The sequence below is a fragment of the Lissotriton vulgaris genome, chromosome 4_1 (genome assembly GCF_964263255.1).
Source record: "Lissotriton vulgaris chromosome 4_1, aLisVul1.2, whole genome shotgun sequence".
NCBI classification, from domain to species: domain Eukaryota; kingdom Metazoa; phylum Chordata; class Amphibia; order Caudata; family Salamandridae; genus Lissotriton; species Lissotriton vulgaris.
Genome location: NC_141691.1, coordinates 1,981,826,549 through 1,981,842,320, shown reverse-complemented (window position 1 = coordinate 1,981,842,320; position 15,772 = coordinate 1,981,826,549). Strand labels below are relative to the sequence as shown.

General features: G+C 43.1%; 1 protein-coding gene across 1 annotated transcript in view; it reads left to right on the top strand.

Annotated features, from left to right (window-relative positions):
* Nucleotides 1-15,548, top strand: part of LOC147724779 (ly6/PLAUR domain-containing protein 2-like) — a 103,772-nt gene extending 88,224 nt beyond the window's left edge. Inside the window, exons 2-3 of the mRNA XM_086967065.1 lie at nucleotides 7,225-7,344; nucleotides 15,090-15,548. Of these exons, the coding sequence (XP_086823191.1) occupies nucleotides 7,225-7,344; nucleotides 15,090-15,313 (344 nt within the window). The 3' untranslated portion in view covers nucleotides 15,314-15,548. The remainder of the gene's footprint in view (nucleotides 1-7,224; nucleotides 7,345-15,089) is intronic.
* Nucleotides 15,549-15,772: the final 224 nt, after the last annotated feature.

Here is a 15,772-nt window from a genome sequence, read left to right as displayed (position 1 = left end):
AGGAGGTTGAAGTAGACAGTCAGGGAGAGCTGCAGGCGAGGCCAGATGAGTGGGCACAGACCCAAAGTGACCGGTCCCACTTGCACCAATAGCATGAGACTGTGCTGCTGAGGAAAGATAGGGCTCCTCTGTCTTTGCTGGTCTGGAGGTCACCATGGTGAAGGTGCAGCGCCTGAAATTGAAAAACATGCGGTCAATGCAAACCCAGCTGGTGTTTCTGAAAAACAACATGGCGGACATTAAGGACAGCATCATGCAGTTGATCAACACAGTGGCAGAGGGCCATAGGGCAATTGCTGAAAGTGTCAGGGACATGACAGCAGCCATTAGAGACCTCTGTAACATCATGCAGAGGGAGAATACCTCCAAACACAGACAAAGTCACCACCTAATAGGGCATTTGGAGGGTGACACTAAGGGAATACATTGTCTGAGCAATGCCACTGTTGTCCTCTCCAGGTGTACTGTGGCCATGCAGGTGGAAATGGCTCACTGCAGTTCTGATGTAGCCTGGGTAATGATGCAGGTTCTCACTACTGTAGAACAGTCACAGACAGCTACTTTAGCTGGAACAAGTACACTGGGTGCAGGAGACAGTGAGGAAGCAGTGTTACACAGCATGCAATGTTAAAGAACACCAACATAATAGAAGGCATGATACATAAAACATGATCAGGTCATTAGATTTATTTTGATAAAGAGATTTACCCTTGTACTACATTATCTCGTTATATCTTTTCTGTTTCAGAATAGCGACCGAAGAAGGGATCTGGAATCCAGAAATGCATTGGGCATGAAATTTTCTGCACAGTCATAATATTTTTCTGTAATTACATGATGTATAAGAAAGAGGAGGATGTGCACATGATATAATTATAATAATGTATATTGATGTTTGTCAATGAATTATACAACTGTGGATCATGTCAAAAAATGTGAATAAATAATGGATGTGAATATAATGAGTTTTTAGAAAGGTGATTAATAGAGTAGAGATACATATATGTTCAATGGACACTGCTTTCAAATGGAATTACTTGAGAATATTTATTCTCCTACAAAATTTACACACATGTAAGATGACATTGGCTGTGTGCATACAGTTTACCTGAGATTAAGGTGAATAAAACACAGTAGAAAATAAGTCCTGAATCATTGTCTCATCAAAAAAGTTTCATGTTATTTTGTCATGTCTCTCTCTGCCATCTGCTGCCCTGCACCTTCTGCTGCTCTGTGAGGTTAACGTGGTTCATCCTCATCATCAAACTCAGAAACCGTCAGGTCCAATGGTATGCCATTGGTTGTCACAAGGTTGTGCAACATGGCACAAGTGGCCACAATTTTGCAATATGTCTTCGGCCTATACTGCAGTTTACCTCCACTTTTATGTAGGCAGCAGAGGGTCGACTCTATCACATTGCATGGCGATTTATGCACAGTATTGTATTTAATTTCACTTTGAGTTGCAGGATTCAGGTATGGGGTGAGTATGAAGGAGCACAGAGCAGATGCGCTGTCACCTATTGGATAAAAGACAATAAATGTCAACTATACTGTTTCACCATTACCAGACTATTTTACATGCATGTACCTAGCAGGTATCCTTCGCCAAATTCACACACAAGGAGACGTGTGTAAATACCACTGTATCTGAATTTAAATAAATTGTTGGTACTGCCAGGGAATTTTGCCTGAATGTACATGTAATAAAAGGATTTCCTGTTTCTGAACACGTGCTCATTACCGGAGGGAGGGGGGGACAAATGGCTACATGTGTACCATCAATGCACCCAATTACATGGTGGGATTGAACTATCTGGTAGAAATCTAGTTCGGTGTGCTGCAATTCATGTGGCGTAGTAGGGAATCTAATGTAAAGGTGGATCTTCTGGACTAATGCGTCCAAGAAGGCATTGAAAAATCCCGAAAAGGCACTTTAGAAGACCCTCTTCTGCTACTGCTATCACCCCCGGAAGCTCCCCCTGAAGCTTATAGGTGCAGTGAACCTAGGACCTTCATATATGTGGCAATGACATTAGTCCTGCAAGTCTGATGCTGCAGTAGTGGATGAAGGACAGTCATTATCTAGGATTGTAGCGAGTCTAATTGATATTTGTCATTGATTTCTTCCTCTGTCTACTGAAATAGGGTTAGAAGCCCTTTGAAAATGTGTTCTTGTCTCCTCCTTCTCTGTGCTGCTTGTATCTTCATCCTCCTCGCTATGAGGTACTTTGCTGCCATTGAGCAACTTTCTGAGGCTTTCTGGGCCTACTTAAATAGATTGCACCTGGTTACCGCCTGATTGGAATAGGTAGTAATTTGTCCTTGCAAAATTATACATTTTGAATCATTTGCAATTTTCTAATGGTTCATATACTGGCCTGCGATTACCAAGTTGCAAATTCCCAATTTGAGATTCGCAAAATTGGTATTCGCAAAATAAGGAATCCCATTTTTGCAATTACCAATTTTGCTAATGCAAACCCTTTCATACATTGGGAAAGGCCATTTTGCGTTCACTAATGACCGAATTTTGCTATCTGCCCTGTTTGCGAACGCAAATGGTTTCATACACCTGATCCTATATTCTCACTTCTGCTATTGTGGAACCTCCTGAGGCTTGAGCCGGGAGTAGCGCGAAATCGCGTTTAAAACTGTAATGTTGATTTGTTTGTTTTTAAACTTGCTGCACTCACCGTCTGAGCACTAATCATTGCCACGAACCCCCGATGAGAGCTGATTAATACGCTGCCACCGGCGAGTGTTTGTTTGCCTCCCTGCCGCCATTACCAGGACACAGGCCACGCCCACCTGGATAGGCCACACACCCCCTCCTCGCCACTCGGTATTTAGAGCGCGCTGAATGCAAGCGCTGCCTATTGCTATTGTGGAACCTCCTGAGGCTTGAGCCGGGAGTAGCGCGAAATCGCGTTTTAAAACTGTAATTTTGATTTGTGTGTTTTTAAACTTGCTGCACTCACCGTCTGAGCACTAATCATTGCCACGAACCCCCGATGACAGCCGATTAATACGCTGCCACCGGCGAGTGTTTGTTTGCCTCCCTGCCGCCATTACCAGGACACAGGCCACGCCCACCTGGATAGGCCACGCCCCCCCCTCCTCGCCACTCGGTATTTAGAGCGCGCTGAATGCAAGCGCTGCCTATTGCTATTGTGAAACCTCCTGAGGCTTGAGCCGGGAGTAGCGCGAAATCGCGTTTTAAAACTGTAATTTTGATTTGTGTGTTTTTAAACTTGCTGCACTCACCGTCTGAGCACTAATCATTGCCACGAACCCCCGATGACAGCTGATTAATACGCTGCCACCGGCGAGTGTTTGTTTGCCTCCCTGCCGCCATTACCAGGACACAGGCCACGCCCACCTGGATAGGCCACGCCCCCTTACTCTACTGCTGCCTCCTATAAAGTATGTGTCTATACAGGAAGCGCAGCGGACGAGCGCAGCGGGCGCGTCGAATGCGCGCCGAAGCCGCGCATAAGGCAAGCTCGTCTACGCTCGTCCGCACCGAGTCCGGGCCAGGGGCCACATCCCCTACATCTCAGGCTAAACAGTCCATAGCCTACAGCGCAGACGCTCTTCACGGCATGAGGCCCTTGGGACAGGATTGTGCAAGGCATTGCCTCGACGCAATGTCCCTTCCAGCCACTCGTCCAAAATGTAACGCCCCTTTTAACATATGGCAGACCAAAACCTTGAAGCATGAATACTGTATGCTCCTATTAAACTGCAGATCCCTGCCTAAACATAAGGTGGAAATCTCCCTCCTACTGGAAGAGCGTATGCCGGACGCAGTGTTTCTCACCAAAACATGGTTAGCGTCAGACTCCGACCCTGATGTGATAGCATCCCTCCCCTCTGGTTATCAAATCATCCGTCAAGACCGTCCGGAGGGTAGAGTGGGAGGACTAGCAATCATATTTAAAGAACAATATCATTGCAGACTCATCTCGGAAAACATCCCAGATTGTGAAAGCATAGCTTTCTCGCTGGAGCTTTCTCCCAACCACTGCTTCTCGGGCACATTGATATACCGCCACCCTGGCCCCCCCAAACAATTTCATAATCTCCTACCAGCAATAGTGGCGCCAGGCATTAGCACTGCCGCCAACTACACTGTGTTAGGCGATCTTAATTTTCACTTTGATTCACCACTGGATCCCACAGCTACTACACTAGCCGATGACCTGGCCGCGCTACAACTCATCCAACGAGTAAATACATCAACTCATGTGAAAGGACACCTCTTAGATCCAGTCTTCAGTAACTGTGTGGATTTCGTGGTTGAGCCCCCACTCCCTCTCCCATGGACTGACCATTTTTTGGTGCCCTTTACCTGGTCCACCCAGAAACCCATCCCGGTAACACCTATGACAAGACATGCTAGATCCTGGGCGCAGATACAAGTGGACAAATGGACAAATAAACTTATGAAAGAACTTCCCCCTAATAACGAAGATCCATGTCTGGCAAACCAGGCCCATGAAAACTGGATCCTGCACTCCCTCGAAACCATCCTCCCTCTTAAGAAATCTACGGTAAAACGTTCCCACAAAACAGCACCATGGTACTCGGAAGCCCTCAGGAACAAAAAGCGGGAATGCCGAAAAATTGAAAGAAAATGGCGCTCAGACTATTCCACGGAGGAAAAAATTCGATATCGAGAGGAAATAAAAGCATACAAAAAGGAAGTAAAAGCTGCTCAAGCAGCATACTTTTCTGACAAGATCCTAGCTGCAAAATCTAAACCCAGGGAAATCTTTCAAACTCTGCAAAAACTGACAAAACCACCCCCCCCCCCAGTGTATATGAGGAAAAATCTGTCTCCCAATGCAACGACCTGGCGGAATTTTTCTCGGCCAAAGTAAATAAAATATACACCTCCTTCCTATGCACCACTACTCCTCTGACAGTTCAGGATAACACCAGGGGGACAGACCCTGTGCTAGCCTCTTTACCCACGCTTGACCACTTTCCCTGCATGGATCTGGAAGTGGTGGAGTCCATGGCTTGGAAAGTAAAATCCGGATCTCCAACTGACCCGGCACCTCCAGAAGCCATGTTGCTAGCATCTCAGACGGTCCTACCTATCATCAAGAACCTTCTGAATGCCTCCATCGCTTCTGGCATTGTCCCTCCTTCCTGGAAACAGGCAATGGTCCGAGCACTGATAAAAAAGCCAAACCTAGACCTATTGGACTTTGCCAACTATCGTCCGATTTCGCTACTACCCTAGGTGAGTAAAATCATGGAGAAGTATATCAATCTCCGGCTGGTTAGCTTTCTTGAAGATAACCAGCTGTTAGACACCACCCAGACAGGGTTCAGACCTAAGCATGGAACAGAGTCCGCCCTCCTAATGGTCATTGAGGAGTCCAGGAAAATTCTTGATCAAGGAGAATCAGTGGCAGTGATCCTCCTTGATCTCAGCGCGGCGTTCGACACGGTCAGTCATAACACCCTACTGAACCGCCTTTCGAGCGTCGGCATTGTGGACAAGGCCTGGCTCTGGTTAAAATCTTTTCTAAGCAACAGGTCGTTCCAGGTGTTTGACGGACAGACAGTTTCCTCTAGCATGCCCCTGAAGTGTGGAGTCCCCCAGGGCTCCTCTTTAAGCCCTGCGCTTTTTAATATCTACATGAGGCCACTGGCTGAGGTAGTTCGTCCGCATTGAGTTAAGATCATTTCCTATGCGGACGACACCCAGCTGGTGGTCTCACTAGCGCAGGAGGCTCAACAGCCACTCTCAGGTGGACTAACAAAATGCTTGGAGGAGGTGAAGGCCTGGATGACTCTGTCATCACTAAAGCTCAATGGTGACAAAACGGAGCTTATGCTCCTGGGCCAGGCTGATCCGACCCTCTTCAACTCATTATGGCCCACCTGTCTTGGCCCCCCCCCCGGCTCCGAAAGAAATCATCAAAAGCCTAGGGGTATGGCTGGACAGGAGTCTCTCTCTTAACACTCAGGCTACAAAGCTTTCCACCACCTGCTTTGGACTGCTCAGGACATTGAAGAAAGTTCTTCCTTTGCTCCCAATGGAGGCAAAGCAGACAGCCATACAGGGCAAAATACAGTCACGACTGGACTCTAACAACGCCCTCTATCTGGGTGCTCCAGAGTACACACTAAAGAGACTACATCTAGTACAAAACTGTGCTGCCCGCACTCTACTGCAGATCCCACGCAGAACGCCAGTCAGAGAGGCACTGACCAGCCTACACTGGCTTTCAGTGCGTAAGAGAGTCACTTTTAAGGCAATGTGTATTGCTCACCAGGCCTTCTGGGACTCGGGCCCCAAATCACGCGTAGCCTAGTCAGTCAATATCGTCCAGGCAGAGACCTGCGCTCTAGCCAGGCTTTTATGGCAACAGTCCCTAGAATTAAAAGGACAAGATCAGGCGGAAGGATGTTTGCCTTCAACGCCGCTAAGATCTGGAACTCCCTTCCTTTTCATTTGAGATCCAACCCTGACCTCGCTTCTTTCCGCAAACAATTAAAAACACACCTGTTCAAATCTCTTTAATAACTCAGCTTTACTTCCCTCTTCCCGGTCTGCAAACCTCTCTCATACTTCCATCAGGTTCCTCTAGCGCTTGGACGCCTCAGGGCAGCAATTCGCGCTTTAAAAATCCATTTTCATTCATTTCATTCATTCATTCAACTCCAACATTCCAATGTTTCTTTGTTCACAGCTCTGGCTGAATGTTCTAATAGCCTTATAGCCCTTTGCAGTTGGCCTATACTGGCTATTAAAGTCCTTCTCCCTTGTTAAAGGCCCTCGCCTTTGGCTCGGGCCTTTAACGCTGGAGAGGGCCTTTAATAGCTGGTATAGCCCGCTATGGTGGCTTATAAGTCTATAGTAAATGCTCTTTGTGAATACCGAAAGTCATAAAGTTGGACTTTCTTATCACTTTACATTTGTGAATTGGGCCCTACGTTTCTATACATGACCCCGCAGCTTCAATGACAAACACCATGTTAGGCAAAAGCATATGTGCGATGTTGGCTAACTGGGAATGGGAAGCCTAAAGTGATCAACAACTTGACATTTACTCTTTCATGAAATATTGTTTTTACTTTGTCTTATCATATTCGTATGTTTTTATGTCAAGATGTTATGATTTTAATTAGTTGAACATCAATAAACCAATCGATCCTATAATGCAGACATTAACATTAACTGCCAGTTTTTTTCTATTATAGGTCATGCTTTAAAGTGCTATGAGTGTGTCTCATCGGGTTCCCAATCCAAGTGCACTGTGGAGAAGAACTGTTCTGGAGTATTCACAATGTGCAAGACAATCGTGTTTCTGCGAAACATGAGTATGAATATGATTTTGATTAAGAACCTATTTTGTCACCCCTAGTACGACAACGTACACCTGCCTGTAAATCTCAAAATCTTGAAAAAGTGAAAACAAATGATTGATTTTACATTATTTCAGGATTTTTTGTCTTAGTAGAAGTTGAAGATTCTAGTTCGACAGGATATACCATTTTTTAATGAACAGGGGCGAAAATATCTATGGTGCAACTGGTACAGTGACATCAGGGACCAGAATGTAGTGTACATGGAACCCATGCTACACCACTGATCATGAAACACATCATGGCAAATTAACTCCTCCTGTACCGCTGCTGCAGGAAAGACCTGCCTTATCCTAGTTCCATAGCACAAACACAACAGTTTGATTCACACTTCATTTCACTAATGTCAGAATAAGCTGATATCTGCTGCCACCTGATTGACAAACAGCCACACAAATGTCTTCTTGACATTTCATCTCCATAAACATTTTTCTATTTCTTATTTAGAATATCCCAATTTAAACAAACAAAACTGAGCACAAGGCATTAAAGCCAATATCGGTGTGTGGACTACCTTTTAAGTAGTTCACATTCGTGAAATGCTGTGCACTTATCCCAGCACTTATTGCTAACCTTTTTAGCCAATGTCTAAAGTGATCACAGTAGCCAAAGGCTTAAAGGGGCTGTCAATAGCCCATTTTCTGTATCTTTATATTTTGTGCTAGGTCATTACATGAGCTCTCCCCAGACACCTAAAGCTTCCTGTTGGTGAAATTACAAACATCATTGGAAATGATGCAGCAAGGGACATGGATAAAGTGGAGAACAAAATGGTAGCATTGTGTGATGAAGAGAATGATCCCACTATTCACCTAGATCAGCTAAATGACACCCCATATTGAATTTAAAATTGTTATAAAAAACATTAAAGAGGAAGTAGAACAAAAACAGAACAGTTTCACATGTATGTGGCAACATCATCTGTACATAAGTGACCAAGATGGGACCGGGTACAGAATCTATTAAAAGTCAGTACCAATTTAATAAATGCACACTTTACTTCATCACTACTCTGCATAGTGGCAGCACCTAAAGGAGTATCATCATTTAGGGCCATATGTAGGGAATCTAATTTTACCGATTTCTAAATACCGAATTTTACCGATTCGGTATTTAGGAATTGGTAAATGTGATGTAGGCAATGAATCAGTAAAATGTACTGATTCGGTAATATTTCTTATTACCGATTCGGTAATAAGAAATACCTTCCCATTCATTCCTATGGGCCTGGAGGCCCACAGGAATGACTAGGAAGCCATTCACTATTACCGATTTGGTATTTATGGAATCGATAATAGCAGGAGCATATTCAAGGGTGGCAGGGTTCACATTGACACCCTGTTGCACTCTTGAATCGTGCATGAGTGCACATGTGGCGCACATACATGCCCTATGTCTGCCACATAGCACCTTGAAAAAAGCAAAATATTGCTTTTTTATAGGTATTCAGTATTTACCACCAACTTGTAGTTGGTGGTAAATAACGAATCCTGAAAGCAAATATGCACTCACTTGAGTGCCTCCTACATAGCTTTTAAGGATTTGGTAAATTACTGATTCCTTAAAATAAGGATTCAGTATTTTACTGATTCCCTTAAAATAAGGAATCTGTAAATTACAGAATCCTTAAAACCTGCCTCCTACATTAGAAAAGGCTAATACCGGTTGGTAAAGGGATAATTACCGATTTTTGGCAGTTACCGACCGGTATTTAGCTACCTACATATGGCCCTAAATAAACGAGTTGTAACTTTACAATGCCTACTAATGTAGCCAGTTGAACAGGAAAACAGTCTAGAATACGTCAGTGTAACAGGGTTGTCAATCACCAATTTAGCTTTATATTGCCGAACATGAAAGTGAATGAATCTCATTCAAGAATTTGCAAAGTTCTACAATCTGAGGAGGGTCAGCTTTTTGATAAGCATACAAGTACGTTTTAAATTAACATAGGTTAGAGACCAACCAGTCTTCAAAATGTCAACAATTAGCAATGCCAAAATGTCTATAAGTAGCATGGAAAATGTCAACTTAAAACTTATCTCACATGTGTCCTATCACAAAACAGAACAGATAGTGATGTGATAATGTAAAGCATAATGTAAAGCTAATTGACTGTGAAAACATATTGCAATATATCAGAACTGGTCAGGTATTCAAAAATAAAAACAAAACTCTTGAAATAAGAATGCCTATAAGCTAGTTTATGCCCCACATTTTTCTGGCCCCAGATATAATTGCAAAAGACTTCTGATTAACTTTCACATCTATTAAATCCATAAACAACTATTGACTATTGAATATTCTTTATTGTATGGTTACCTAAAACCATTTACAAATACGTACAACATTACTTTCATAGTTAAAAAAACCTTTGGTTAGTTAAAATAACATATAAAAAGGGTTATAAAAACAACAGATGGCTCTTACTTCACAAATCAGTGCAATGTTTTAGTTCATCTAATAGGTATGCATTTTGCTTAGAGTCTTTCCAGCTACAGCAAACAACTTACCAACACTCGCGAGCTCCATTGAGACTGTGGTGGTATAAATAAATGTTAGAGCCTCCTTGCATGATCTTACTTTCTTTTGGATGAACATTGTTCATCGGGCTTAACAAGACTGGACAGCAGCATATGACATGCTCTGCAGATTCTGTGTGATATTGGCACAAACAATATCCACTGTTTCCTGGTGGCGGGGGTTTCCAGTGTGCCCTGTAGGCCTGTATTGGTAAAGTTAGAAACCTGGTCTTCAAAACAGTCTGCAGAGCTTGTCTGCCCCGTCCTGCTTTCAGGTATGGTTGGCATAGAGTAGCTATGTGTGAGTTTGCAAGGTCCTCTGCGCTACGAATAGCTATAATCCTTTCGATATACTGGTGTCTTGAAATGATCTTTCCTGCTTCTTTAGTAGATTTTTTAAGCTGTCCGTTGGCAGTTGAGTGTCCGTTTTGAAATCAGCTGGAAGGCACAGTGTTCTATTGGCTGACGTGAGGTACCTTGCCCATCGACTAGTATTGTTGGTGAATACTGTTTGGAGTGCTTTCCTGAAAGTACTTCGGCTTGCCTTAATCACATGATGATGGAACTTCACTATATATTTTTTACATTCTATGTCCGTTGCTGGTAAATTAAACTTTAGTTGAATCAATGTGCATCTTGTCGAGTATGGCAGCTTGAAAACCTTTCCTAAAGCCTTGATGTGCAGATGCTCTAATTTGTTGGTCAACAAGCCCAGGAAAGCAAGATGGCCATAGCTCATTGTTGGAGTTAGCTTGGCTTGCATTACTCATTGTATGCCCTCCATTGAATGGCTCACAAGCTTCAGGTGTAATCGGCATAGGGTGCGTGTAACCTTGGTCGCTTTTGCTTTCAGTGTTTTGGCCTGTAGTGTTGTTCTGCTGGTGTCTGAGAATTGTACTCCCAGGTAGGTGTACTTGTTTGCGGTGGATATTCTTAATGGTCCGAGATACCAGCCCAATAAAGATTTTTTTGGTTTATGGCCGAAGACCAGTACCTTAGTTTTAGTTGCATTGGCTTGGAGATTGTTTTCCTTATTATAGAGGTGTAGTGTCTCCAATGCCCTTTTCATGCCTACTCTGGTTTGGTCCAAAATGACAGGGCTGTCACATACTGCATGATTGGTAGTCTAAAGTGACCCAATTTGAGTAGAAAGATGTTTGTTTTTAAAAGAACATCTCCCAGGTCCGCAGTGTATAAATTGAACAATGTTAGTGCGAACACACAGCCCTGTTTTAGCCCTTTATTTGTGTAGATCTTGGCTGTTGCGTTTGCCTGTGTGAGCTTAGTGCGGATCCAAGTGCCAGTGTGGAGAGACATGATGGCTGCCAGGAGTTTCCTCGGTATACCCAACTTTGCAAATTTTGCCCACAGAATGTTGTGATCAATACCATCAAAAGCAGCACTGTAGTCAACAAAGCAGGCGTATATGGAGGGGTAGCGCCCTCTGTGGCCTTAGTTGCCAGATATGATAATGCAAAGGCATTGTCCATTGTTGACGAGTTCGGTCAAAATCCTGTCTGGTATTGCGGTATGATTTGGCTATCTGTTATCCATGCCTCTAGCTCTTTTAGGAGCACTTTTGAGTATGCCTTCCCATCAAAGAAGATTGTCTCCGTACACCATGTCTCCTGGAAACATGCGATGTTGTGGTCTTGCGAGAATATTCTCCAGTTATCGTTACCCACTTTTGGGACAATACCTGCCACATTCCATGATGCTATTTTAAAAATAGTTTTATTTGCCCCCAGTTGTGTGTTAACTATCTTTGGGCTCCCTTCAGTGACAGGGACCAGAATATCATGACTGACGCAAGCGTCTCGAGATTTTATCTCGGTTGGGTGTTGTCAATCGCATGATTTCAGATCAGATAGAGGAGCAAATCTATTCTCCAACCTCAGCCCCAATGCCCTGAAATTTCTTGGTGGATTTAACCATGTCTTTGGGTCCCTCTGGTGGGGTCTACCTCCTGCAACCAGCAGGAAAAGAGGTTTGTAGAAGTATTCCAGTGATAAAACAGTAATCTGGGAGCCCTTAGGGGGAGCCTTACATAGGTACACTAGGAGGGATCTAACCACAATTTAATTGTTGAAATGTATCACCACACAATCTCCCTGCATCTCTTTCCTTGAAGTGCCCAACCAACCTATCCTTCTAGCCATAATGATTTGATTAGAGAGACAGCTGCCCCTTCCCCCACCTCGTTCAGTCGACTGGTCAGCCAATGGAGGGCTTTAGATATTAGTTGGTCAGTTGTTTCTTTTTGACCCTCCCTCAAAAGTGGTACGTTTGCCAACATCAATACATGTGAGGATGCTGCCGGAGGGAGGTGCAATGTCTGAAGTCCAGTGGTCATGCTTCCGACCATGAGTCGGACCCTCCTGGGTGGTTAGCCCTCCTCTTCGGCCCTGGTGAGGTTAAGAGCTGGTTTGTCAATGCTTTATTAGGATGGAAATTTTGCGGAACCTCCCCTACCAGGGTCTCCAGGTGGGCATTTGGCTGTTGCGTAGACCTTCGAGTATGGTGAGTTGTGTTAGTATGGATATCAGAATAGGAGTGTATGAGGTTGACCAGATTACTATGTGCAGGATCAGTATTTGGACGGTGGTTCAGCGTAATTTCTGATCTGCGGGGCCCCATCGTCCCTGTGCCAGTGCTGAGTCCGTTCCTGAGATGCAATGTCTCAAGGCTACGAAATGTATTTGCGACCTGAGGGTCCAGGTGTGCTAACTTCTCTTCAATCTGTCTTAGCTTCAACAGGATGGGATTCAACATGGTAGAGACCATATTTTCTAGTTGCTGCCACCTGTCGTCATCATTCGTCAACGGGAACGAAGATAGGGGTACTGGAGAACTTGCTCCATTTTGAGCAGGTTCTGTTTCGTCAGCCCCCCTTGTTTTGGCCGATTTAGAGATTTTTGCTGGTTTCGGTCTCTGGGGACCACCACTAATTTTTCTCTTTACTGATGGCCTAGGGATAATGCCTGGGTGCTTTTTCTGGCCCTTGCCCCTGGTGGGTATTCTTGACATGCTAGATGGTGTAGAAGAAATTGGGTTTTGGGTTCAGGTCCGTGAATATTCCTGGTCCTAGTTCTGGTTCTAGTAAGGGAGGTTTTGTGGGAGCACGCAGTGTACATTGCCCCCCAAGACAGACTGCTTTTGAAGAGTAGGGTCCCAAGATAGGCGTCACTCATTCAGTTCTATATCATGTGTTATAACAGACTCCGCCCTTGTTAAGAATGCATCGAGAGTTCCAGCAATTCCCCCGCCCGCTTGTTCACTCTGACTCTTGCACTTACTCATTGTGAAAGAAATAAGAATATCTGCGCACACTACCTTAATGGAGTCTGCGTTGTTATAGGGGGTCCCAGCCCAGCCCAGTCCAGCCCAGCCCAGCCTCCTCCAGGCTCCAACAGGAATGGACGAGTGGCCTGCCCACATCCCACACCATGCTGACTTTATGCTCATCCACGTGCAAAGGTTTGTGCGAGTTGTGGTCAGGCCGGCAGAAGAGATCCAAACAGTGGCAGAATGAAATGCGGCTACAACCGCCGGGGGCACTGATGCTGGCTTTTAGAACGCCCGCATGCAAATGTTTGTGTGAGTTGCGGTCCGGCGGGCAGAAAAGATCTAAACAGTGCCAGGAAGACATGTGGCTAGAACCGCCGTGGTCGCAGGTGCTGGCTTTATACATGCCCGCATGCAAAGGTTTGTGGGAGTTACGGTCCGGTGGGCAGAAGAGAATCAAACAGTACCAGGAAGAAACACGGCTACAACCGCCGCTGTTCGCTGGTGCTGGCTTTATGCGCACTTGTGCGCAAAGTTTTGCGGGTGTTGCGGTACGACGGGCAGAAGAGATCCAAACAGTGCCAGGAAGAAACGCGGCTACAAATCCAATTCTGTAAAATACTTTCCAAGTTACAAAAGAAAACATGGACCGACAAAAAGTAAATAAAACACCAATATTTACAAGGATATGGACATCACTCACTTTAAAAACAGGAAACAGAATGCCATTGCAAATATCATGCCTTTTCCCTTATCATAGCTTTGTGACTGAACTGTAACTTTATAATACACATATATTATGACATGAAGTAGGTTATACATTATACCTTGCTTCTTTGTGTAAAGACTAATAAAAGGTACCTTTAATTGAAGAAAGCATGTCATTCAAAAAGTATTAACGATATTGTCTTTTTTGTATTTGTCTTTAGTACAGCACTTCTAACAGAAGGGAACACTAATGAAAATTAGTAGATACTGTCCCTAATGTCACCACACCAGAAATGTAAATAATGAAAAACAATAATTGCCAAAATGGCAGATAAACAATCAAAACAACAAAGAAGTCTACTGAAAAAAATATAAATATAGATAATCCATTTTTAAGGTTGCCACGTATAAAAAGTAAACAAAGCATATGTAGTAACTGAAACAACGAAACTGAAAAGGAGTCAAATATTGGCGTTTAGGTTCATATTCAACTTTAACTACCACAACAAAGCAGCAATAGTCCTTTCATCTAAAACAAAAATACAGCATTTTACTAGTCCAATTACTGAGACTATTCCACAACTATAAAATACTTTTTAAATACCATCCAAATAAAACTAGCATGAAACCCATATGTTACAATATACTAGAGAGCATCATGACATAAAAGTTAACATTAATAATATGTACATTCTAAACTATGTTAACAATGGTGTGACTATAAGCACTGCCAAAATAAACTATTCAAAGTAACAATGCAATTATAGTAGTATAGTAATGAATGCCACCTTTAATACAGACCTCTCATTCTTTTCATAAGAAGGACGATGTTATTTTTATAACAATTACGAGATGAATAGAGACAGTTATTATGTAGAGCTTTTCACAAATCCTACAGTGATTCATAACCAAGAAATATTTTGAAAAAGAACAGATAGAGCTATCTGCATTAGAAAATAGGCATATTTTATTACCAGTTGTTTCTCATATTCCCCTTCAATGTCTGAGAGGAATATTGTGACATGTGCTTATATAGTGGGCTACAATGGTTTAAACATGTGCAAAGTATTAAAACCTAAAGTGCCAAATACAAATATTCTTAGTGATAACATTGCAGATCGTTGCTGGATAACTATGACAGACATCAGCAAATAAGTGCTTCATGTTTTACCATTTATCTTCCAGCTGATCCATTTGATGGGCCTGAAAGTGTGGTTCAAGACTGCTCTGTCCAGTGCAAGGAAAATAGTGAAGTTGGACCTTACATCACCATCTCCTGCTGCAGCACTGATCTTTGCAATACAAGGGTTACACATGGCAACAATTTAGCCACAAGAGCAGAGAGCAACTATATGACATTAACAACATTTGCAGGAATTATGATTGTTGCAATTCCGATGATGAGATAAAATGTGTAATATGGATTTGACTACAAGGACCACCCCATAAAAATCACACCATGAATATATAAGTATCAAGAGAAGCTCAATGATGTGCTCTCTACACATATTACAGTGAAGAATATGATGATCCTCTAATCTGTGTGAAGAAAACACTGGTCAGGTTGCCCTCAAGATTAAGAGAAGTCGACTCCATTCATTAGCAGCACCCGAAAAGGAACTACCAGCACAAGAGAAATGTAATTGTATGTACCAATGTATAATTGTTTAACATCATTTGGCCCGATTCACAGAACTAACTTAAGACAAAATCCTAAACTTACTACTTTTGGTATTCACAGAAGTTAGGATTTTGTCTTAAGTTTGTCTTAAGACAAACTTAAGACAGACTTAAGTTAGGATTTTGTCTTAAGTCTGTCTTAAGTCTGTCTTAAGACAAACTTAAGACAAAATCCTAACTTCTTTGAA